At 32.1% G+C, this 27,075-nt stretch overlaps 4 protein-coding genes across 4 annotated transcripts; 2 read left to right on the top strand and 2 right to left on the bottom strand.

Moving 5' to 3' along the window:
• Nucleotides 1-987: 987 nt before the first annotated feature.
• Nucleotides 988-5,270, bottom strand: LOC115891387. Its single transcript, XM_030911834.1, has 3 exons — nt 4,769-5,270; nt 4,607-4,711; nt 988-1,341 (listed from the first exon to the last, which is right to left on the bottom strand). The coding sequence occupies exons 1-3, from the start codon at nt 4,824-4,826 to the stop codon at nt 1,052-1,054; spliced, it is 453 nt and encodes a 150-aa protein (XP_030767694.1). The 5' UTR covers nt 4,827-5,270; the 3' UTR covers nt 988-1,051.
• A 49-nt stretch (nt 5,271-5,319) lies between these two features.
• Nucleotides 5,320-6,009, top strand: LOC115891386. The gene is made up of 2 exons (XM_030911833.1): nt 5,320-5,470; nt 5,539-6,009. Exons 1-2 carry the CDS (start codon nt 5,413-5,415, stop codon nt 6,003-6,005), a joined length of 525 nt encoding a protein of 174 aa, XP_030767693.1. The 5' UTR covers nt 5,320-5,412; the 3' UTR covers nt 6,006-6,009.
• Nucleotides 6,010-6,024: 15 nt separating this feature from the next.
• On the bottom strand, nt 6,025-7,171 carry LOC115891385 (afadin- and alpha-actinin-binding protein-like). The gene is made up of 5 exons (XM_030911832.1): nt 7,045-7,171; nt 6,841-6,987; nt 6,612-6,788; nt 6,314-6,557; nt 6,025-6,251 (listed from the first exon to the last, which is right to left on the bottom strand). Exons 2-5 carry the CDS (start codon nt 6,985-6,987, stop codon nt 6,082-6,084), a joined length of 738 nt encoding a protein of 245 aa, XP_030767692.1. The 5' UTR covers nt 7,045-7,171; the 3' UTR covers nt 6,025-6,081.
• Nucleotides 7,172-12,478: 5,307 nt separating this feature from the next.
• LOC115891384 (purine nucleoside phosphorylase-like) lies at nt 12,479-27,075 on the top strand. Its single transcript, XM_030911830.1, has 6 exons — nt 12,479-12,680; nt 17,409-17,503; nt 17,574-17,804; nt 18,157-18,158; nt 21,591-21,906; nt 26,800-27,075. The coding sequence occupies exons 1-6, from the start codon at nt 12,568-12,570 to the stop codon at nt 27,033-27,035; spliced, it is 993 nt and encodes a 330-aa protein (XP_030767690.1). The 5' UTR covers nt 12,479-12,567; the 3' UTR covers nt 27,036-27,075.

Below are 27,075 nucleotides of genomic sequence, written 5' to 3'. Positions count from 1 at the left end.
ATACAATAACACCCCCACTGGATTTTTCAATAGTAGTGACTGTTTCTACTATTCCTAGAGAGGGGCATAAAGTTGGGGGTAATGACGACAAGACGTGCGAGAATCTCAACCAATCAGGCTGGTTGAATCCGGGATGCCATGATGAATTTTGTCAGCGTTGCCAGCTTACCCTAAGCGGACTTTATCTTAAGGAAATACTTTACCTTTTATAATAGGCAGAATGAACGAAATCAGTTAATTAGATAAATATACATTATTACAATAAGAACTACGTCAACATATTAGCATATATATAATTATGTATGCTGAAATGAACTAAAATGTATTCAATTTATAGGTAATCTCGAGCAATTTTGCTTTTCTATAATTAAACGTGACAACATCGACTTTTTTTGCCCGCATTCCTTCCGCTGTTTTAGATTCGTTTGTCAGATATTAGTTTGTCCTCTTTTACAAATATTTAAACAGTTTTTTTTTTATTGAAATAAGCGAACTACTACGACAATATTAGTATCTGGTACTCTTTGAAAAGTTGTTACATCTTTAAAAATATTCTAAAATGTCAATATTCCATGGGTGTATTACGAAAACTTGAAGAGATAGGTAAAAAATGGTGTAATACAATTTGATAAACAATTAAATTATGCATCTGATTCTCATAAAGTATACAGGGTGTTCCATTTAAATTAAACAAGTTATTTCCAGTTAAAAATTATAAAAAATAAGGGTAAAAATTATAAGAAAATGCATTTTCTACGAAAACTTGAAGAGATGGGTAAAAAATGGCATAATACAATTTGATAGACAATTAAATTGTTCATCTGATTCTCGTAAAATATACAGGGTGTTCCATTTAAATTATTATTGCCGGTTAAAGTTAGTAATTATTTAAAATAAATGTTTGGACACTCTGTATAAGGTATTATTATTTTTATTATTGCAACACAAAATTCAGTAAATAGAAAAACTTCAGTATAAAATCGGCTCATTTATTTAGTATGTAAAAAATAATTTTATTTAAAATACAGTTAAATCTGGTACTTATTCTTGATTATACTGTACTATAATACATTTCCTTAAGAACGCAGGCTCCTTGTGGTGTCCTACATGATATATTATCGCACCAACAACCGCCTACTAACAGTGGTTTGCAGTCAGTATGAAAAGTTACGCAGTTATTCCCGCATTCGTTGTGATATCTGGAAACTTCACCGTTCGTGGCATTGCACGGACATTGGACAGCATCGACGCATCTGTTGGTTGCTTCGTTTAAATAGTAGTTTTGCTTACAGAAACATCGCTGGACCATGTATCTACCAATATCGGGCTGGAAACAGAAACCTGAGAAAAAAAATGATAAATTTGAAAAATATGACAAAAATAACAAAGAAATAAATGCTTCCTCTTACTTAATTCATTTTTAAATATCTAATAGAAACAGTAATTATATTGTTACGTTTTTCGTCGGTTCCGTGTGGATAGAAAGTCACAATTTATTTAAACACTATTTATTTAACACTAATTAACAAAAACAATAACGATAAAAGACTTATAGAACTATTTACAAACGATTTATAACTAAGAATTTATTTTGAATTTTAGCGCGTCAACTGCACTGGTATATTTATAACTGCCCCCTGTAGGCCACCGCCGCGCCGCCGGCTTTTATACCGACAGGTAAAGAACTCTAGAATAGTCCATAGATCGTTAGGTGCGTAGAGAAGGTTTTCGAATGTTCTCGTATGTACTAGTCCATTCCAGTGGGATTCGATTCTTCTCGAACGAATGAATCATTGCGGTGTCTATGCGATGTTAAGGTCATCCGAGGGCGGGCCATATTGTGAGGTTAGGTCGAGTCCACACCGGCCCGCAACAATATTATGCTTATTTAACTGTATAGGCTTGGTGCTTTTTCCGCCGGTGCTACCACCATCGGAGAATACTGTAAACAGCGGACTGAACAAATACAAAACGAGTTTAAATAGCGAATACACGAAAAAAAAATTATTCTAATATAAGTGTTCTTCTTTCAGTGCCTATCCTCTATGGATGCTGGCAATCATGTTGGTCCACATAATCCTATTGACAGCCGCCTTGAATAGATGTACGGTCGTCATTCCCGTCCACTGTCTAATATTTTTCAGCCATGATGTTCGTCGGCGTCTCTACTACTATCTATTTTGCCCTGCAGTATCAGTTGGATAAGTTGGTATTTATCATTACGCATCACATGCCCAAGGTATGCCATTTTTCTCACTTTCACACTATGTACTATTTCTAGTTCCTTTTGCATTCTCTGGATCACGGTGTTATTTGTGACATGGTAAGTGTATGAGATCCTGAGCATGCGGCGGTAGCACCACATTTCAAAGGCTTCCAAGCGTATAGATGTAGCATCTGTCAGGATCCAAGCTTCCACTCCATATAGGAGCGTGGAGAATACGTAGCACCTTAGAACCTGTGTTCTTATAGCAATATTCAGGAGCATATTGCATAGGATTTTTCTAAGACGGTTAAAAACGGTTCTGGCTTTTTCTATGCGGCATCTGATCTCTCGTGAGTGTTCCCATTCCTTGTTCAAGCTGCAGCCCAAATACGTGATTGTATCTGCTGTTTCCAAGGTTTCGTTATTCGCCGTAAACTGCCGGTACTGCGCCTCATCATTTTTACTAACTACTAGAATTTTGGTCTTCTTGCAGTTAAGCCTCATACCATACATATCACATGCCTCTACTACTCGGTCTATTAATTTCTGCAATCCCTCAGCAATATCTGCTATGAGAACTGTATCGTTATACATTAAATTATTGATGGTTTCTCCATTGATCTTTATTCCTTCTTCTGTTTCACTGAGCGCTTGTCTAAACAGTATTTCGGAGTACGTATTAAACAGAATTGGTGAGAGTATGCATCCCTGACGCACACCTAACGCTCATTCTCCGTGTTAATTTATGAAAATTCAAAAAATAAAAAAGTAAATATTTTTATATCTTTAGACTGTCTAACTTGTATTATAATTTATTATTCCAGCTAATAAAACTTTTTAGATGAGTTCATTCAATTATACCATTAATATTGCAAATTACATTTTATCCTCTTATAGTACATATACCTATTTCATTTTTTGATTACGTAATGGGAACTTTGTTTACTCACTTGTTTCGTCGAACTGCTTGAATTCATTTTTGCTTTTTATCAAATATCGGTGTGAGAAACTATGAAACTATAAAATGCTGTTTCGGGAGAGTTGAATATCCGGGAAAGTTGAGTTATTGAATGTTATTGCACCCAACAACCACGTAATTACGCCCTCCTTTACGCGTTAACATTTTTCTCGGCAATTTTATTAACATTAGAAATTGTGACAACACAACATGACGCCTAGTTTGAATTGTTGTTCACTTATTTTTTACTACCCGAAACAACGTTACATCACACAACACTCATACCTGAGTGTTTAATAGTTTTAAATAACTGCACGAGTAAAAATCTAAAATACTTAAATATTATGACAAAGCCACGATTTAAATATTATTTCAATGCGATCGACATGAACGGTAAAGGGACTGCGTGAAACACTTTGGTACTTCTAATTTTAGCCGCATCGAGCGCTGCGGTCGGAATTTTTAAAATCAACTGAAATGCACCAAGCCTATTGTCAAGGTATGTGTGGCGACATCTGTCGGAGAAGTATTTTTTTACATTTGAGCGTGTATTGCTGGTAGAGGTTTCATCTTTAATACAGGACATTGCAATGACTAAAGAATGTAAGGACATGTAACGCCCCCTATATGGGGGCTGCAGCAGAAGTTGTGACCTTTTGTGACGCCTTTTCTTTTGTTGGCAAACAATGAGTTATCAGCTGGTCACCAGCGACAATTTTTGCGATTTTTAATAACTAGTTGTGTGTAGTGAACTTTGTATAAACTTTATTACAATGGTTATTTGTTAAGCTTTCAAATGTAAAAGGCGCAATGATAAGAAAGAGCCAGGAGTTAACGTTTCATAGGTAAATAAACAGTCCACTCCAACTTTTTAGCGTTTTCTTATTGGATTCGATAATTATTCTTCAATTTCAATTAACATCATAGGCGTAGTCAAAACAACTATCAAAAAATATAAATATTGCTTTAAACAGCTAGGTTAAGAAAAACATGTGCTACGGCACTGTTTGGTGCTTGGATTCTTTAGTCATTGGGACATTGTTAGAAGCGCCATCTTTTAGACTCAAGTGGAAATAGATTTTACTGGAACCAGAAAGAACGTTACAGATAATTTTCGAACGTTCGACAAGCAACCGCTAGGAGGTATATAAGCGCAACCGCGCTCAGCAGTTTAGTTTAGTTTGAAATACGGTCAGTTTTTGAATAGCGAATGTTGACAATTTGGCGAAGGATTTTTTCAAATAGATAATTGTGTGTTGTAATTTGTAATCAGTATAAATTGTGTGTATATAGTGAGAAAATAAATTCGTTAAGTATTTTATCGTGAGTTTAAATTAGTGGACCCACGGAATTCGTATATACATACTCTCATATCTGATGTATGTATGTATTTTAAATTGTTATATTCAAGACATCGTAAAATTAGTTTTACTTATAATTACTTGGGTTTTTCAATAGATTTCTTTGTTTGCAAGTCACTACACATCTAGGATGGTCAAATCTTACTTCGGCATTCGGATCTGCACATTCCTGTTGTTGTGAAAAGCCTATAGAAAACTAATTACTACAAAAATACGATATAGTATACAAACAAAAAATTATACCTAGCGAAATAAATGTAAAAAATATTACCACTCCAACACACATAATAAAGTGTCTCATTTTTTAACAATAATAATACACATTACAAAGGCTGACATTCAACCAACATAGATACATTTATATGTCTTATACTCGTGATAAGGAATATTTATTTAAAGTAATTTTTAAATTCACAAAAAAATTATTTTGATAAAAAGTATAGAATCCATTATTTTATGTATTGCATTGATAAAAACAATATTTTCTAGGAATAATTATACCTACCAATATATTTATCTATAATTTTAATTATACAGGGTGTCCCAATATTCCGTGGACATAGAACTATATACTACGTATTTTTAGAATCAAACCAAGTTAATTGGACACAATTTGACAATGATTTATGCTTTATTTATTATTTATGCTATATAAATGTATTGCAACATTGCAACACCTAAATTTTGTTCCTACTATCTGATTTGTAGACCTTTTTTGTATAAAGCATCATAATTACATTCCTCATTAATTTGATATACCTCATTTAATACAATTTTTTTATCATTTTTATCCATCTTACCATGATTCCTTTTTTTTCCAAATGAATTGAAATTTAAACTATTTCATTTAGTTCCCTTATTTTCAAAGTTTAAAAAAAATCATTGCCATGAAATTTATTTTAGTAAACTTACTAATAATAATACCTCTAATTGTATATTCTCAGGGTAAGAAAGTATTGTTTTACTATCTTTTATATATTTTAAAAACAATTTGAATATTTCTCTATATTCAGATTCACAAAATGAATCTTCAGAACAAAGTAATTTAGAAGAATCAAATGAAGAGGCTGATATTCCTACTATTGCCACTGAAACAACCAATACAAATCTCAATACAGACAATGAAGAACAAGAAAAAGAACCTACAACACCAGAATCCATGTCAGAAACAACAATAAATGATTTAACGACTGTAGAAAATATAGAAACAACCACAGAATTCGAAACTACAACTTCCACGTATCCGTGTGGTGAAAATGAACAATACGATTGCCTACCTCTTTGTATCAGGACCTGTCACAATGTTTTATCTAAAATTGTATGTGCCCCTGCACCGATGAGGATAGGTCCTTGGTGTAAAGAGGGCTGTCATTGTAAAGACGGCTTTATTAAAGACAAAACTGATGGTAAATGTGTGAGGGAATGTCCTTTTAGGAAACCCTCAACTGTTGAAGTTAATGTCAGTGTTAAAGTTGGATAGAAACAGTTTTGTATATACAAAAATATAAAAATATATTTAAAGGCACTTATTAAACCATATAACGAATATATTTTAGTTATTTCTTGAACCCATCTAACACAAGTTCTTCTTTTAAGTTTAACACTTCCTCTAAAAGTTCCCTATTATTCTCTTGAAGTTTTTTAATAGTAGTTTTATATATTTCTTCGTTAACTCTATATTTCTTTAGTAAACTGAGTGCAACACTATTTCTAGAACTATCCGTAACTAAAAGAAAAAATATTTTTAACAAAGGAAATGAACTAAAATAATTCGTATTTTAAAGTTACCAATGTCCTGGTTAAACATCTCCTTCAAACGTTCATTTTCCATGTTTAATTTTCTTATATTATGTTCCAGCTCGTTTTGTTTTGATATATACCACAGTTTCAGTCTTTTAATTTCATCTTTAGAGTCGCATTCTTTTTTGGAAAGCTCTCTAATTTTTCTTTCCAGTTTGAAAATTTCGTTTTTTAAAGTTACAGAATTTTCTTGTGATTTTTCTAAATGTTCCTTATATCTATCTAACTGACCCTAGAAAATCAAGGTTTTCACAAAAATAGACAGACAAATAGGCTATATTCTTACGTAGGCTTGATTATTTTTGAGATCTTTGGCTTTTTTTTCGAGATTTTGGTTTTTAATTTGGCTTAAAGCATTCCGGTGTATATGTACTAAACCTCTGCTACTTTTAACAACTTGCTGAAGAAGATCAGTCACAGAACCTTCTAATTTTACTATAGGTAAACCTAACGAGTCCAATTCCTAGAATAATTAATAGTAAAGTTATTTGAAGTAGAGAGTATTTTGGTTTTACCTTGGACAATACAATTAAATTTTCTTCCAAACATGCTGGCACTTCAAACTGCTTACTCGCAGCCTTCGGCGAATATTTCAGTTCAATCTCTTCCAAATCCTTTGAAATCTGATCTAAATTTATCAGAGATTCGTCACAATCCAACATCTAGAAGAAAAACATTCGTTATTTTGTTTAAAAAGGAAATCTTTTAAAAATTCCCACCTTTTATCTAGTTTTGCTGTCATCTGTCAAAGAAATTGGAAATAGAGATCTTCAATCCATGTATTTATAGTTAGGAATAGAGAATTACCGTCATGGATTTACTTGAAAAACTGCAAAATTAAATAATATCCTTTTAGTTATAGATTTTTTATTGAATCAGTAAATTTAGTAATGTAATTTGGTAAAACGATCCTATAGTTAACATTCTGTATTTTTATTATGTTATAGAATGTTATCATATTTAGGCAACTAATAATACATCTATTTGAATAAAATCCGATTTTTCTTGGATATTTCAGAATCAAATCAATCATAATATTTGGAATTTTTATTATTTATTTATAGGTCGCTTGTTTATTACTTGGGAGCCAGATTGACGTACCAATTTTCGAAATCGTTTCACTCAATCAGCACAACACAGTTGCATCACGTCAGTGGGGGGTCTAAATGAAAATATATATGTACTCTTATCATGTTTTGATGTAATTAACTCTTCACCTACTGTTAGGAAAGCTCTTTATCGGGCGTTGGTTACGAAAAAACGTCTGTTTTCCTATAGTTCGGTAATTTTCCATTAGAAGTGATGGAAAATAATTGATTTTAAATATAGAAAATCAAGTACTGACGTATAGGTCAATAAATGATATAAAAATATAGTTTAATACGAACACAGTTAAATTTTTGAAGTACCATACGATCGAAAACATATATTGTCATTCCCCAGCCGTCTTTAACGCCGTTATTTTTTTGATCATACGGTATTTTTAGCTAAAGTTTCTGCATAAAGGATGTCTATAAACTCTTCTTACATTTATTGAAATTATAGAAGTAAAAAAGAAACTTTTTTCCACAAATATACCGTAAATTGGGGTAATTTTGGTACGATTTTTAGGGTTTTTCATTGATATAGTCCTTGTTATATGAAATATTTAAACTTTTAAGCAGAGTCATTATATATATAGAGTGTCCCAGACACAAGTGCAAGTATTTTAACTGGGAGTATAGTTCAATCCCAGAGACACGCCTATGACGTTTTTTTCGCGAAAAAATAATTTTGAAAATTCGGAATGTTTTGAAAAAATGTTTGGATTTTGTTTTAATTTTTAGTTAAAAACATAATTTCTTGATAATATGGCAACATAGGTAGTAGATTAAATTTACAAGAAAGAAAATCCAGAAAAGAGCTAGTGGTTCTCAAAATTTTAGCAAAAAATATTTTTTTTTTGGAAATTTTCGAAGTAAAATACCTCCGTTATTTTGGACTTGAAAATGGACAAAGAGAAAATATGTTTCTTTTATCAAGATCTACCACCCCTTAAAGTACTTGCACTTATTTCTGGGACACACTGTATAAATGAAGCTAAAAAATATATTCTCGTAATATTAGGGCAGTAGATGTACATATGTTTCTTTTAAAAAACTGAATCTTTTTACTAAAGAACGAACAAATACAGATAGCAAATAGATTATTAATTTTACAGATTCTAAGGATTAAATATTCATCATAAAAATAAAAGAATATTTTTCTTAGATAGGTACAACCAAAGTTTGCGACTTATTGTCTAAAATATTGCAGTAAAATTAAGAAAGTATTATTCTTAAATAAAAAGGCTAATGTATGTGCACCCTAATTTTGGGCTTCTAATAACTCCATAAAAAATATCTTTGTTTTCTCTTTTTGTAATTCCTTGATCTGGGTAAACGCCGATATTGATGAGACATATTTGGTTTCCAAAGAACATTTAGGTGTACCTTTGCTTAGTACTAGTCTTAATAATTTAAATTTACACATACAATAAACTAAAATAATAAGTGCTTTAAAAAGAAAACTTCAATTACTATGTCCAAGTTTAGTAGAAAATGATATTCATACACATACTAAACAATTCGTAGGGAGGCTTTGAGACAGTTTCAAAATTGGCCCGCGGAGATAAAATTTTGTCTAGATATTAAAAAAAAAATGTTTTTTACGTAAAATTTAAAGAAAATAATAGTTTTGTAAGATATACTAACTAGTTTTTCATAGAACTTTTTACAGTTCTGTTGGTAGTATGGAAAGTATATCGTAAAATACACGTTGACTTTTTGACTTATCGAATTTATACTTATTTTTCCACGGAACGTTTGGTCACCCTGTATAGAAACCCAAACAGTAATTTAATACATGATATATTTTTATATGAAAAAAACCATAATAGATAAGAAAACATAGAAGCATTACCGAATTAAATGTTTATAGGAGGTAAAAATAGCTTACTTAGGCGAAAAATATTAATAATTTGAATTACGTAATTTAAAAATAAGTATTTTCGAATGATTGAAATACCATTTGAAATTTCGTAAAATTGATTTATGAACTTTTGATAAACTTTGCAATTATTGGTCGGAGAATATTTGCATGATGTACACTGAAAAAAATGAGACAAACCATCCGCAAAAAAATAAAAGTCAATCAGAAAAAGCCTAAGGGAAGCTCAAGTAGTATTTTTTAACGTTGCAACTACTGGGAGTTCTATAGAACTCTTATACAATTCGTAATCGAATCCTCCTAATAAATACAGAAGTTAGGCAGGGATGTGTCTTAGCACCTCTCTTATTCAACATATTCATGGCAGCACTCTCCATTATAGTGGACAGCAAACTGCAGGAAAGAGGAATGGGCATTAGGTACAGGAAGATACGACGGCGCTCTGTACAACATAAAAAGACTCAGGACAAACATACGTATAAAATTCATCACAGAACTTCAATACGCTGATGACTGCGCTTTAGTTGCAAAAACCTTACAGCAATTACAAGAAATGTTTAACACATATATCTGGGCATACGAGGCTTTGGGACTTAAGCTGAACATCGATAAAACTAAAATCATGTGCTCAAGTAAATCATAACAATGCTATAAAAATCGGAGAAAAACTATTGGAATATATGTAACGGAATTCAATTACCTTGGAAGTTTAATTTCGAAAAGGGCCAATATCGACTCTGAAATTCAGCACAGAATTAGCAGCGCTTCGCAGGCCTAGGTGGAAATAATTAGGGGCAAGCTGAATTATTTTTTATTTTCTTTGTTTTGATGTGCTCAATTTGCAAGGTCCGTCGATCCCGGATTTGGCCGCCATTTTGAAAATGTCGATATAAAAACTACATTTTTATGGATTTTTTAAAATATCTCGGTCTAGGTGCATTGTAGAAAAAAACGCAGGTTGTAGTATGGGCGGCTATACGTGCCTCCCGACGCCAATTTTTTTTTAAATACATCTTAATGTGCGCTAGCGTTAAATTTGATACTTGATCTATTCGACAACAGCGCGAGACGGCAGCAGGGCTGCAGCGTGGCTGCAGCGGTCAATTACGCAAACCAGTTCGGGCGACTTTTAGTTTTAGTGTTTCATTATACTATTCCGAAGTAAGACACAAAGATTAGGATTAGGTCTATAGGGGAAACCACTTAAAAAAAGTGCGCCGAGTGCTCTATCGCTAGGTAGTGTAGAAACGAGCACAAGAAAAAAACATAAATTTGTACTGGCAAATCATTAAAATTTACATAGAATCAGTTTCTCATATTAAATGAACCACTAGAAAATATATGCTTCGTATTTAAGCGCCTGTATCTCGTTGACCTGTTCATGCACCAAATCGGTGAATAGGACCTTTTTTGTAGAGAATTTAAATAGCTTTCTTTTTGGTCTCTTTCAAATTTTCTGTACAGTGCACCCAGACCGAGTTGTTATTTAAAAAAAAACATAAAAATGTCATAATTTGACAGGATTTTCCAATATGGCGGCCAAATCCGGGATCGATAGACCGTGCAAATTTAGTAGAGTATCCAACAAAGCAAAACAAAGAGAATAAGTGTTATTGCAGCTTGCCCCTAATTATTTCCACCTAAAACCACTTGTCGACTGGTCTAATAATATAAAATGCTAATGTTTATCTGTGTCGTCTCTACTAAGTAACGACTTGCTCTAGAAAGTTGCTTTTTTTACTAAAAGATAGTCAATTGGCTCTTCAAAAAACTGTCGTCGCCGGATTTTTTGTTTTTCATTTAATTTAAAAAAAATATAAGTATTTTTTTTCCTGATGTCGTGGGCGGATGCGCCAGGCTTCAACTAGTATTATATAAGCTTCTTTTTCTTTTCACTTTTTCAGCATCTAATTTTCACACTAGAATAGGTCCTAGGAATGACATTTTAGACGTAAAAGACTTGGCGTTTGTAGAATACACTGACTGAACACGGACTGAGTTTTAAAAGTACGTTGCTACCTTTTCAACTTGATAATACCACCATTGACGTCGTTGATTCTGTGAAATTTTTAGGCCTTGTTGTGGACAACTATTTAAGATGGGATTTGCACATCGATGCTTTAGCTAAAAAATTAAGTTCTGCCTGTTTCGCACTTAGATCAGTTGCTAATGTGCTTAATTTGTCAACATCTAGGACAGTCTATTATGCCCTTTTTGAGTCGCATCTCCGATACGCACTTCCATTCTGGGGTGCGTGTTGTGCGACTCAATTTGAGCGTATCTTCAAATTACAAAGAGAGCTGTGCGACATTCACTGAGGCTAACCAGTCGTGCTCACTGCCGGGACTTGTTTAGAAGATATAAAATATTAACTCTTCCTTCCCTATTCATACTCGAATCCGTCTGCCTAGTTCGCAAGCACGTATCGAGTATTTCTCTAGAGCCAGTTCATGGCTATCCAATTAGGAACGCAGAGCATAACATGTATCTGCCAACCCCTCACTCTGAGTTAGTAAAGAGTTCCCAATTGTACAATGCAAAAAAAAATGCACTATCATCTGCCATCTGAAATTAATTCCATTTCATCCTTTCCTGCATTTCGCAGAGCCTTGAGATCATACTTACTGGAGAAAGCCTTTTACGCGGTTAACGATTTTTTTATTAATATCTAGGGTTCTAAATTTAACACACATTCACTAAATTTAAGAAATGATTTGTTTTCTATCCATTTAAATTTAGTATTGACATTATATACAGTTGTTTATTTACATGTATGTTTATATTTTATTTATATTTAATTAAATAAATTTTTGACAATGTACAATTTCTATAATTGTATAAAGTATTGTTTTAGTTTTGTATGTTTGCTGTTAGTTTTATATGTTTTTCTATTGTTAAGTGAAGTTTTGTATGTTTTTTATATTCTTTTTTTTAAGCTTTGTCAACAAAATTGTAAATTTTTTTTATGACAATAAAGCAATTTCTTTCTTACAATTTTTTTGAGTGTAAGTGACATTGCGGCTACGTTAATAATTTTTGTTCAAGGAGTTGAGCAACATGAAATAAGTTCTGAAATCAAAACAGAATGTAATAACACACTAACTAAGATGTGGACTGTTATCTTTCTTACAATATTATTATTTGTTTTTGTTAGACTTTTACTTAATCGAGAGCCTATATAAGAATCGGTAGTCGCTGATCTACTGTTTAGTCCTGACAGTGCTTGCAAGATCGATAAGAAACTATTATTTTTTTTAAGTGATTTTTTCGTAGAAATGTCCACTTTAAAGTTCATGAATGGCCACGGTGGTGCAAAAATAACCAACGGAACTACTAATGGAGACACCCATGTCCATAAGGATGTATTTCATCCCGAAATAGGCCATAGGTAGGTGTCAAAATGGTATTTTGACCAAACATATTATGTATATTACAGGGTGTATATATATATACATATTATGTATATTTTATGGGTATACGTGGGGAGTAATGTGCACAATTTACAATTATTTTGAAATATACGGGGTGTTTCAGAACTAAGATCCATACCAAAGTTATATTTTTCCTTGAGGAACACACCCGGTATTTTATTTCGTTTTTGAATTCTTGGACCCAAAAAAGGTATTTATTATAAAGGTTATAAATATTTTTAAAATATTTAGTTTTTGAGATATTTAAAGGTATTTAAATATGCATGCTACAATAGAATAAATTATCAACATCCTGTACATTACTTTTCAGAATTAATTCTTGTACTGAGTTTAAAGGTAGAGAAATAAACTTTACTGAAAAATTTTATTTCTTCCTTAAATTTACTGGGATACCAAAAATTTCTGATCTATTTTAAATATTTATTTTACACAAAAACTTTGTTATTTCAAATGCAATACCTTGAATTTCTTAAAATAAATCTAAACAAATTTAAATGCTCTTTCAAACTTTATTAGTGTTTCCTCTACCTATCTGGCTAATATTTTAAAGAAAAAGCGATTTTTCAATAAAATAGCAATAAAGATGGCTGCATGGTGTTGCATGGCAATTTTCTGGTGACAGTTAGTAAAACTATTTTTAAAATCTACGTTATTTTATGGACATTATTATTTAGAATTATAACAGTTTTCTTGAATTTACACACAATGGTATAATAAATAAGTAAATATTCATTATTTTATCAAGAAAAATAAAGCAGTATCTGCTGGCGAATCTGCTGTGAGGAAAATTGCTTCTTGGCCTCAAGGGCTTATGTTCAAAGATATCCAAATAGGAATCTTCCTGATAAGCGTTCCTTTGAAAACTACTTTTATTATTTCATAGAGCTGGTAGTGTGGTTTATAAAAAAACTTTTTAGGCAGAAACCTGAAAAAAAAAATTTCTAATTATTGGCTCTTTTATAGAAAATCTATATACTCGTAGGTATCTACAAGTCATCGTAAAATAAATCAAAGAACTACTTCTTCGTTTTTCTTGATAGAATAATAAATACTTACTATTTTGTATCTAAGGATCCAAATATGAAACAAAATACCGGGATAAGAAAAAATACAACTTTGGTATGGATCTTTGTTCTGAGATACCCAGTACATTTCAAAATAATTTTAAATTATGCACATTGCCTTCCCACACATACCCATAAAATATTTTGTTTCTATATCTTTCCGTTTTCGTATAATCAACCGAGGCGAATGAGGCCACCCTGGTATATTAGTATGTTTAATATCTGTCATTTTTTTGATTCTGTCTATCGAAATTTTTCTTGACTATTTGGACAGACTTTAAGCTGTGCCTCTGTTAGTGAGTCTTAACATCCCAGAATCAACAATCCTACTTAATATACAGGGCGGGTTCATTTAAAAAAAATCGTCAACTCTTGTACAAGGTATTCAAAGATAACTCACTAAATGAGTGATAGAAAAACGTTTTAAACAATTATTATTTACCTACTTTATTATGTTTTTATGCTATATTATTAAATTAATGCCATAAGTGATAAAAAAGATTATACAGCTTTAAAGAAAATAGTATAAATAACATTATAATAAGACAACAAAAAATTAAAATATATGTAATAACATACTATTTCTGAATAGTTTATTATGACTGTGAAAGTGTAGTAACAACCTTGCAGTATACTTAGTATTTTAGTATAGAATGAAGTAAAAAAATGGTACCTAAGAACGCAACACCATTAAACCTTAACCAGAAAATAGCAAAATGGGATTGTTTTTAAGAATTTACTGAGAATTTTAATTTATTATAGGAGATCTCACTGATTTATTTAAATTAAAGCGCATTACAATATTTTGAAGGGATGCGACGCATCATCCGCATCAATGGTACCTTCGCCGTTGAACTTAATGATAGTGCTGTCATAGTATAAGGAAACTAGTAGCTTTACTCCTTGTCAAATCCTTTGTTCTTTTTCTGCCACTTTATATGACCTTGTTCTCGCGTCCCGTGACCACTGACGTAGCTGTATAGTCGTGGTCTATAACTAGGCAAAGTATAGTCGTGGCACTCGTCATAGTTTCACAGAGATGTATTTGGGAAAATATAAGTTCACAATAAAATAAAATTAAAAAAATTGATCATCGAGTAAAAATTTGATTGAAAACAGAATATTTTCACATTTCGTGTAGAGTAATACTCTGTAAGTAACAATTCTTCTGTATCTAAAAATCTTCTGATGGGAAGAAATGCGGAAAAAATATATAATGACATATTTTTATATTATTATCTATTTCAAAGATTTTCTACAACTTTTTTTTAATTTAAAACAAGTTTAATTTTAATAATGTGTTTGTTTTGTAGTAATATATTGGTTAGGTGATTTTCATTGGATAACTAATACATACAATCCGTCCTTGTGCTGGGACGCAACGCTAGAACCTCGCAGGTCGAGGGACGGAATTCAACTGAAATGCTCTGCAATCTGCCGATATTCGACAGATTGTAAAAACTGGCAGAAAATATTTGGGAGAGTGCAGGTACTCTTTTCTTTCTACTATGGTGCTGTTTAAAATTTTGTTACTAAAAAGATGGAAAGGAAAGTAGATAACAGACATCAAAGAACAAAAAGCCGTTCTGTGAATATTTTCAGTCAAAATCCCCTAACCGTTTTTTGTTTGTTTTTTTACAGATTTTTTTTATTGTAGTGCAGTATTGCAGTACAGATTAATTTTTTGTTCTCATAAATTTTACTTTTTGCTTTTGCTGCCCGACATTATGCTGATAAAATAATATTTTTAAGTTGCTTTATTTTTAAGTTATCTGGACTTATTTATTTTTAGGTATACCTCATTTTATTTTTATTTATCAATAAGGACTGTATAATATTAAAACTTTTGACCCTAGCAATTACTTATCAGGTGAATATTTTTTTCGGATTATACCGGGTGAGCAAGTATTTAGTAACGGGGTTCTTAGTTTGATATTAAGATCTTTTTAATATTTAAAAGAATACAAAACGAGTGATATTATTTAAATATGCCTACATACCGATCTGGTCATCGAAACTACGTGGTCTGGATTTTAACGTGTAAGACAGTGATGTAGACAGCTTAATGAAAAATCAGATGTATTAAAAAGAGATAAAAGTTGGGTTGATACATTTTCTTCTATGCGGTATTGCCGGATTTTGCATCAAATTTCAAACCGCACAAGTACGCGTTTACAAAAATGTTGCATCTACGGTTGGAACTTTATTTTTCACAATTAGTTACTCATTTTACTACAGCTGTAATAGATTATATTTCGCTTAGATATATTATCTTCATTTCAGTAGTATAGGTGAAAGTTTTTGAAATAATTTATTTTTTCTGCACACATTTTTCTACAAACGTAAAAACCGCTTTTTATTTTGTCCTCTGTCTGTCAACCGGCCATTTATATTTATCTTTATCGCATGCATATTAAAATACAGACCACGCAGATGAAGTGACGAGGATGGTATAAGAGACTTTTTCTATTTTTATAAATATAATTTAGTTAAAGTATTTTGCAACGTAATGACTTGTTAAAACACATATTTCATATAAATATAAACAAAACGTTACAAACTGTTATTCACATTTATCAAAAAACGTGATTTTTAATTACGACTAATTATTATTTAGTATATAGCACAAACTGATAATTTTTTTATATCTCATACAGGGTGTTTCAAAAAACATGTGTCATCTCTCGTAGGGAGATTTCTCACGTAAAGATAAGATTTATTTTTCATATCAACATAGGTCCGATTCTGCTTTGTTTCATAGCTACAGGGTGTTAAAGTATTAATAATCTTTCGATTTATTATAATTTTCTTCCAAGTACTTTTACTGATTCGAATGAAATTTTGAGGGTAAAAGTTACTATAAGTGCTACATATTTTAATGCTTTAAAAATTTCGATAAATTCATCAGGGACGTGCATATGGGTTGCCACTGGAATATTTTTCAAAAAAAAACATGTGCGCCACTGCCTTTTTTCTTTTGATATCAAAATTGCGTAGGTCGTTTAATGCCAATTAAATGTTATCTCTTGATATTTTATCGAATTCGACTTCCTTGATGAGATAAACGCAATTTTATTAATCACAATTAATAAAATTAAAATTAAAATAAAATTAATAAATTATATATTTTACCTAATTTATTATTAAATTTTATTACTATTAGTTATTATTACTATTAGTCCAACTTACAGCAATTTCAAATAAAAAAATAATATTGTTTAAGATAATTACAAAAAACCTAATTTTAAAAAGTTCCAAAAATAACTTAATATATATCATTACAGAAAAAGACAACTTTGATGTATAACTTTTTTTGGGGACACCCTGTAAAATTCTCTATATTTTAAAAAAATGCTCTAAATTAGCCTACATATGCTCCCAAAATTTCATTTCAATACAATAAGCTCGTTCTCCTTGGAGCCTCCGCGTCCTATGAGAGGCGCCACCCTGTAAAACTGAAATACTACTTGAATATTTATACTGTACGATTGAAAAAAAAAGTTGGGCACCGTGGTCCTTGACATGAAAATTGATGACAGTTTGAAAAAAATGACATAAAAATTGTGAAAAGTATGTAACTTAGAAAAAATACAAATTTTTCTAAATAAAACTTTTTTACAGATATACCTACGAATCCTTACAAGAAACTGTTGAATTCTTGCGATCCAAAGTACCCTACCTACCGGAAGTCGGTGTCATATGCGGTTCCGGTCTAGGTAAGAAGACACTTGTCTGTCAAAAAACCTGACAAACAAAAACGACAAATTAATTCGTTCTAACTTGCAGAAATTGACCATTTTACAGGCTCGTTGGCGGAGTGTTTGGACAATCCCATAGAAATATCCTACGACTGCATTCCGCACTTTCCCAGAAGTACCGTCAAGGGACACGTGGGGGCGCTGGTTTTCGGGTTCATGTCAGGGCTGCCAACTGTGTGCATGAAGGGGCGGTTCCATTACTACGAGGGCTATCCGTTGTGGAAATGTTGTATGCCTATTAGAATTATGAAACTACTTGGTAAGTGGATAGAGGAACATTAGAAAAATAATTAAACAGAAGAGCCCTATACAGGGTGCTACAAATTCGAGGTACCAGCATTGGTTTCTCGGAAACCGCAACGAACACGGTTAAATTGGGCCAAAGTTGTGCTTTGTAATGTTCACCAAGATGCTATCAAAAAAGTTTTAAAAATTTTAAGGATTGCTGAGTTGGAAACAGGGTTCGGAAGTAGTTAATTAAGACGTAATTTACCTGATTAACTACGTGTAGTTTATCCTCAAAAACTACGTCTTTTCCCGTTCATTAACTACATGAAAACTACGTTAATAAACTATGTATTGATATTATGAATAATTTTCCTTTGTATGAGGTGTAATAGAGATAATATGATGTAAATATTATATTTAAAACCATATTTCTTCTGTTTTCTTAAATACATTATGTGTTTTTAAAGCTTCAACTTATTATAAACTCACTTCAAACCTCTGATATTTGAAAGTTACATACATAGGTTACATAAACTACACCCTCTACATAAACTACATTAACTACATGTAATGTAGTTTATGTAGTTTTTAAAACTAACATGTAGTTTTCCGAACCCTGGTTGGAAAACGATTTTTTCGAAAATCAATTTTATTTTTTCCTGTCGTTACTTTTTAGAAAATCAAAAAACTAATTGCACATTCTAATAGCCGCTTTATTAGGACTATCTGATAGTATTTTTAGATTTTCAAATTAACCGATATTTTGTGAGATACAGAGGCAACTTAATTTTTTAAATACAGACCTGCATTTTTTATATCAGGTTTTGAAAGAACTCGGTCGCCTAAGTACAATGATATGCCACACTTTTACTCTTTTCTTATTTTGGGTACCTTAACAATAACAAAACTATTTAATTATTATTTAAAATAATTTTAAGTCCGAATCTGTTTTTTTAAATTATTTAGTCTGATGATATTCATCGCAACAATATTGATCAGCGCTAATTAACATTAAATGAGGAATGAATTCCGTAAAGAAATTGTTACCATACTTTTGTCATTCTCTGGTATTCTCTGCGCGGTCTCTGTACATAGGGTGAGCCAAAAAAACTAACCTATGGAATTTATGGGTTAAAATGAACCTAATAACCGAGGAAAAATATCCTCGGAAGGCAGGATTTTTAGCTCGCTTTTAAAAGATGTCGACATTCAAAGTTATCCATTTAAATAACACGTAAAAATATTTTTCCATTAAAAATACCATAACTTTAAAACGGTTTACGATAAAAAAAATTTACATCGCGGATTCTTGTAGAGAATAAAATTTCCTAAAAAATCTATCTGAGAATAATCTAGTTTCTTTTTACTATACTAAGGGCTGGCAAAGGTTAGTCTTGGGTCGAGATTTCCGTATGTAAGAAGAGTACAATGCGTTTATAATGTACTGAACAAAGAGGGGACAGTAAACACGTTGCCAAACGTATGAAATAAACCGAGAAACTGTGCACATCGCTAAGAGACGTGGAAGGGGATATAGCAGGTTTGTTGCAGTTGACCGGTCGACCCAATCAATACCTCTGTCAGTACTTAAAGTTCTAGGGAGAGATGTACGTCATGGCGTTCAGCTTCACGATTTAATTACGTCTCGTGGTACTTTAGTTGTTTATTTATCAACGAGTCGTTGTAATTTTCCCTATAGCTTGAATTTTTTTAAGTGCCAGCTAGAAACACTTGCATTTTTGGTAAAAATAAATGGAATTGAGTGGGTGTTCGATAGTGGTCGCGCTATTAGAACTCTGTATTCAAAAATCGATATCTCAAAATCTATTAGAAATAGTAGATTGTAGTTTTTTCAATAACTTTGTTAATATTTCTGCTGAATTTTCTTTATAGACAGTATGTCAAAATCTTTATTAATAAAAAAATTACACGATTGCTGAAAATTGCTATGCTCTAAAAGTAAATGGATGGATTCTTTACAATTTTTGAATGGAAAATTATTGCAATATCAATACATAGTTTATTAACGTAGTTTTCATGTAGTTAATGAACGGGAAAAGACGTAGTTTTTGAAGAAAAACTACACGTAGTTAGTATCAGGTAAATTACGTCTTAGTTAACTACTTCCGAACCCTGTCTGTCGGTCGCATTTCTCTCACTCCGACTTAATAAGATCCCTATGCGATTTACTACCACACATGTAAATGCCGACCCAAAAGTAACAGTTGCCAGCACGGTATATGAAAATGTTTACTCAATAAACACTAAAACTGATTGATTTTTGATTGAAAATTGATTTTTTTTCCTTTTCAAAGCTTTCAAATATACGAATTATTGAATTGAAAAAATTACTTTCACATATATTTTTAATAAATTTTATGCTCTACAAGAATCCGCAATGTAATTTTTTTATCGTAAACCGTTTCTCTCGAAGTTGCGGTATTTTGACATGTAAAAGATTTTTTACGTGTTATTTAAATGAAAAAACTTTGAATGGTCCACCGAAACCTTTTAAAAGTGAGCTAAAAATCTGGCCTTCCGGGAATATTTTATTCTGGGTTTTTGGTTCATTTTAACCCATAAATTCCATCGGTTAGTTTTTTTGGCTCACCCCACTGTACAACCTTTAACTAGTCTTAGGGCTCAAATTGACGACCAAATGATTAAGTCAAATGATATAGCGCACACCTTACGGCGCACACTAACATCCTGGCCGTCCGTTGGTCGTTGCGACCAGAAGACTGCACGGAAATATTATTAATTTCTGCCGCTTGTTGCCCGTTTTCTTCCAAATTAATACTTTTTCAGATGAAAACCCTCAAATTCAAGGCACAATATTTTATTTTCTATAAGATATAGTGTTTTAGTGTAGTTTTTACACACGCAGAAAAATCCAAAAGAAATAGTATACAGACTGGATCAAAGGGAAACTTAACACTAGTCCCTTATCAAGGGTCGAGTTCTAGTAAAACTCAAAATATTTTTATATGCATTTTTATTTATGATTGGTATGAGACCTGTTATTATACCTTTGAGTTTTATGTTTAAAAAATAAAAATAATATTTAAAGTTTTTCTACAACCACTTGTTTTTTTTTTATTAAATTAGTTTTTTAGTTATATTGTAGTCATTGTTTTTAGTTATATTGTAGTCATGTACAAGGAGGACAACTGTATTTTTTAAATATGATATTTACCTTAATTTGTTTTTTCAAACAGGGTTCATTGACTATATTTCTTACTAGGTAAAATTAGTTTGAAAAAAAAATTAAGAAAGTAACTTAAACATTCATAAAAAGAGAAGTAATTACTGTTGATTCTTTTCTGTAATATTGTAAACATTTTTTTTTTGTTAAACATTGAAATAACTGGAAGCTAAACTTTCTACCTGCTTATATTTAGAGCCAGTGTCTGACGATCTTTTTTACGATGGCCCTAATATGTTTACTTAAAAGTCGATAAGGCGCAATATCAGTAGAAAAAAGGAACAGAATATCTCCCTTTTTTGTTTGTATCGCGCGTACACACACAAGCTTTTGTTTGTTGTGGATAGGAATTTCGCTTTTTAGTTAACTCGGATATTTTAACATTTCTGAAACAGTATTTTCTGATTGGTAAAACGTAAAAATCGTTATTTGACAACTCTGGCTGAAACTGGTCGTTCATCTGGCCGCAGCTAAAAACGCAATGCATCCGGCCAGCTGACGGCCAGGTCGTTGCGACCTGGTCGTCAGTGAGTTCGAGCCCTAATGTTTGTTAGTTGCAGGTATTTAAAGCTGTTATTTTCTAATTTCTATTATTTCTTTTTTTCTATACAGGTGAGTCATTTATTTATAACAAACGCCGCTGGAGGTTTGAACCCATCATTCAGAGTAGGGGATATCATGTTCGTGAAGGACCACATCAACCTGATGGGCTTCGCGGGCAACAACCCCCTACAAGGACCGAACGACGAACGGTTTGGACCGAGGTTCCCGCCAATGAACCAAGCCTACAACAGAGAAATCATCAAGTTAGCCAATAAAGTGGCCAAAGACATAGGTTTAGGCGATAGAGTGCATGAAGGAGTGTACACTTGCCTGGGAGGACCTAATTTCGAGACGGTGGCTGAGCTGAGGATGCTACAAATGTTGGGTAAGTTTTTTTTTAAATTACTTACTTACTTAGTAGTCTTACTAGTCTTACTTACTTACTTAATAGTCTTACTTTACTTACTGCCATTACTGCCGAGCTTTTCGGTAACTGAAAAGCCCGATACGTGATGTTATCTCTTCCACAATCCGGACATTCCAAAAATCTCATTACTTTGTTGCCTCTACTTTTGGATTGTTGTTAACTGAGAGTTTACGATTCTTCTCCAATGTGTTCTACTGTTCGCTGCTTCCCCCCACTGGTTCTGCATGCTTATCCCCTTTAAGTTTTCATGGAAAATATCCTGATACCTTTTGAGTTGTCCATAATTAACTTTTCAAGGACCGATACGCTGGAGACATAATGGAATCCATTTGTTTCTTAAGAGTTGTCTAAGGTGTCCCTCACAAAACACATACACAAGAAGAAGTGAGAGCGCCTTGCTAAATATTGAAAAGTGAAATTGACGTTTAAATTTGACACTGCTGACAAGTCTACTGCTACTAGCGCCCCAATTTCGCTTGTAGGAACTACGGACTAAATTGACACGCATGGCGGGAAATTTAAAAAAAAAAAAAATTTTTTATTTCTTCATTTATTTTAATTATGACATACACAAAAACACAAAAAATACACTGTTTTTAAAAATATGTTTAATATCAATATCAAATATACAACAGAAATTAATTTTCAACAATAAATTAATAAAATTAAAAGAATAATATTACAAGTAGATCAAGAGACAAATTAATTATAACAAAACTGAAAAATATGGCGTCATAGATGGCTTAGAAATAAAAGATATATCACAATTTTGAAAAGTAAAATTATATGGGGAAATGTCTTCGATCATCATTTTTAAGCCAACTGACGATTATTTCAAACATACAAGCTGAGTACGTTCATAGTGCTCTGAGAAATCTAGATAAACAAAGAATAATAAATTAAAAGTATTTCCAGGGGAAAGGGTGAAAAAAACCTGTATCACCCTGAGTTTGTCAGAGCAGCAGTGTCATCTTTTTGCTCGAAGTTTTCAGGTCGATCAAAAAGATGACATTTACAACAATACTTTGCTGTAACTTTCACAAATATCAGAGAGAGTACAGGTATATTGCCTCTCTTTTCCTCTGGGATGCTTTATATCTGTTGTTCTTGTTTATCTATATTTCTCAGAGCATAATGCCGAACACGACTACAGTATATAATAATTCCTCAATATCCGAAGTGGAAGAAAAAAGATCACCTTCTGTTTTGTACTATGGTACCTTTCTTCCGATGGCTCATCTTGTTGATATTTAAGAAGCATAAATAGAAGGAAAAATATGTATCTAATTTGATTTGATGATCCTTTTCTGTCACCTAAAATCAGGAGAACGACAATGAGCATGTTAAGATGAAAAAAATTATCAACACTTGCCTACACGTTAGTCCGAGGAGTTTTATTAAAAAACCTATATATTTGCTCTTAAATAATTTATGTATTAAATTTGCAAAGCAAAATGCAGCGTGTAAACAAAGAAATAAAATGGCGACAAGTCAACATCAACGACCCGACAAGGAGAAAAGTGGTGTACGAATAACAAATTATGGGTCACCAAAAATTGTTTTGTCTCCTTTCAACGCACACTTTAGAAAGAAAAGAGATGAACTGTTATACTGAAAGAACGTCAAGGCTTTATCTGTCACTCTTGTCAATAATTTATCGGTATGGAAGATTCCTAGAAAATCGCTTGTAGTCAAGCTTTCAACCATTGCCAGTTCTCCCATAAGAAGTGTCATCCACCTGGTGTCCCTGTTGCAACTAGTTTAATGCGTTCGTGTGTCGGCGGTACGACACCTAGGTTTCGCTTCCATATAACATGGTGGGGGATTATTATTGTTGTACACTGCAGTTCGTTTTTTTTCTTCAAAGTTCTATGATTGTAGAAAACCCTCGCTTTTTTAATTTTCCAAAATCTCTTGAGGCGCTGCTAATTCTGTGCTGAATTGCAGAGTCGATATTGGCTTTTCCGAAATCAAAACTGCCGAGGTAATGAAATTCCGCTACATATTTCGTAAATAGGTGTTCTTCTTCGATTTTTATAGCATTGTGTGATTTTCCGAGAGAGTGCACTGATTTTTAGTGTTAATCCGATGTCAGCTTAAGGCCCAAAGCCTCGTATGCCCAGTATATGTGTTTACCTTTCTTGTAATTGTGTAAGGTTTTTGCCACTAAAGCGCAGTCATCAGCGTATTGAATTGAAGTTCTGTGATGAATTTTGTACAGTGTTTTGCCCCTAGGAGTCTTTTTATGTTGCACAGACCGCCGTCGTATCTGTATCTAATGCTCGTTCCTCTTTCTTGCAGTTTACTGTCCACTAAATGGAGAGCGTTATCTTGAATATATTGAATAAGAGAGGCGCTAAGGCACATCCCTGCCTAACTCCTGTATTTGTTAGGAAGGGATCGCTTAGTGATTCATGATGTGACATTCTTGACTTGTTGTTATAGAGGCTTTTACACACTGTAAGAAATTTGTTGGGCACGCCGAATTATTGCATAAATTGCCCAAAGTGCATCTCTGTTTACAGAGTCGAAGGTTTTTGTTAGGTCGATGAATGCAACATAAAGTTTACTCTGGTACTCTTTTACTTTCCTGTAACTTGGCGGACGGAAGTAATTGGATAACGGTACCACAGTTTGAGTGCGAACCTATCCCATGGGTGAGACACTGACCCACGAAATATTTTTGACTGACCTACGATTGCTAGGTAACTATTTGTTTGTTTACGCGGGCTTATTTAGATTTTTTAATTTAATATTTTTTTTGTATTATGTTACAAGTACAGGCATTGACACAAAAGCAATAGTAACACTACATCACTACAGTATACCAAAACACTTTACAACTTTGGATTGGACGCGCAAGGTATTTCGCTAAGATGTTTAACATATGTTTATCCAGATGATTAAAACTGGTTGATCATTAAAACTATAGTTTTAAATCATCCGCTGATGATGTGTGTGAATGTGTTTTGGTGTTAAGTTTGGTGAATTTAGTGTTTTTATTTGCTTTGTAAACACCAATCTCGCCATCAGTGGTATAAGGGAGCTTTCCCCTGTGATTTAGATATAAATTTTTACAGGAGATATTTGTTTCAAAATTATTTGAAGAATACTTAGGTTAATTCCAAAGAAAATTTTTGACAACAAAATTTACTAAAAAATAGATTCTACAAGTAATTTATTTATTGATTATTCTGTTGCGATGTTAATATTACGTATTTAATTAATCTAAATGGTACAGTCAAATAATTTTTTTATCATTTCTCGATTAACCTCATGACTTTGTAACGATTGATTATTAAACCTTATATATTGCAAATCTTGACAATTAACAAAAAAGCTATTCCAATTGAAAAAACAATTACAGTAATTTTTTCTAAAAATGGCGTAGATATAAACAGAAAAAAGCTAGCAAACAAGTAAAATACATTATTTGTTAATATTAATAATGAAAAAAAAAAAAAAAAAAAAAAAAAAAAAAAAAAAAATATTTTATTTTACTTGAAAACGTTATTTTTGATACATTGATTCATTAGCATATACATTTGAAATAACATCAGCATATTCTGCAGATAAAATAAGTAAATAAGTTTTTATAAAATGTATGTCCCTAAACTGCTTCATTTCGGAGACACAGGGGTAGAATTTCATTTTATTTACGGTTTCTACCACAATAAATTCTGAAACTATGTAATATCGATATTTGGATAACAATGGTATGGTATTTCTTTAAAAACAAAACACAATAAATAGCTTGGATCAAGAAATTGCCAATTGTCGACGATAATCCTTTTGGTATTTAGTCGGCACAAAGTGCGTAACGAAAAAGACGCCGGGCAAGTGGAGTATTTTTTTATCTAACGAAATAAATAATTAGGAAATCAACTCCTGTTATTAGATATACTTTTAATTTCACATGAATCTTTGTTGGTAAGGTTATAACAAAAAAATTGGATGACTTAAATTCATAATAGTCCAGACACGTATAGTATATAAATACAATAATTGTTTCAATAATAACAATTCCGGGAGGAGCGGGGGGCAGCCATATAATTTTTTATTAAGACTCTAGGCGCAAATATGTCTACCCTACTCGTAGTTCAACATGTTGTAGTTCGTTGTAATGTGTGCACTGGTATTCCAAATTTTGATCTGTCCAGATAATCTGCACGAAGCATTATCGTAGCGTTTTTACCATATAGGTTACTTTATTAACGCTAGTATCTCGTCAAATGTGTAATTTTTTATACTACACGTTTATACCCAGGTTACCAGACGAAAGTTTTAATTATCTTCAAACTTCAAACCAGTTATATATGATATACTAGGTGGCGCCCTCTACAAGTATGAGTCAATTTGACATCGAAATCAAATATATCACGTACTAAAATTCTCGTATATCTATAAAAAATTCATTCAAAACACACATGGAAGAAAATTATAAAAAAAATCGAAAATAAAATGAAACTTTTACACACTGTACTTTTCCAAACTACCCATCATTCTAGGACATACCATTTTTACAACCTTCTTATTCTTGTTTTTATCTGCATGAATATGCTGCGAAGTTTCCCAGAATTCAATTCGGTCCACCCTGTATAACATTTTTTTTTTTTTTTTTTAATTTTTTTTTTGCAAAGAAAAATAATAAAATATGTTTCTTTTATGAAGATCTACCAGCCCTTCGAAAATATTTGTAACACTTATTTAAGACACACCCTGTATTAATAAAACCGGCGACCTTTACTGATTTGAAATAAGTTAGTTAATCGGAGAAGTTTGTTTTGTGTTTATTATTAAATGATTTGTAATGTAATACCGTGTGATACACTAACTATATCCATTTTATAGGCGCTGATGCTGTTGGAATGTCCACCGTTCACGAAGTAATCACCGCCAATCACTGTGATATGACCGTTTTCGTATTTAGCCTCATCACGAACGAGTGCATCGTCGAATATGAATCGTTAGCTAAACCAAGTCACGAAGAAGTGATCGATGTGGGAACGCAAAGAGAAAACAGCCTAAAGCAATTTGTTAAAGAATTGTTAAAACAGATTTTCGAAAATCGTATTGGTACAAAATAAAGCGAATATTATTCTAATTTTGTAGATGTTTAAGAAAAAA

The sequence above is a fragment of the Sitophilus oryzae genome, unplaced genomic scaffold (assembly GCF_002938485.1).
Source record: "Sitophilus oryzae breed Bouriz unplaced genomic scaffold, Soryzae_2.0 scaffold_1180_pilon_pilon, whole genome shotgun sequence".
Lineage (NCBI taxonomy): Eukaryota > Metazoa > Arthropoda > Insecta > Coleoptera > Curculionidae > Sitophilus > Sitophilus oryzae.
This window is presented reverse-complemented; position numbering and strand designations above follow the sequence as displayed.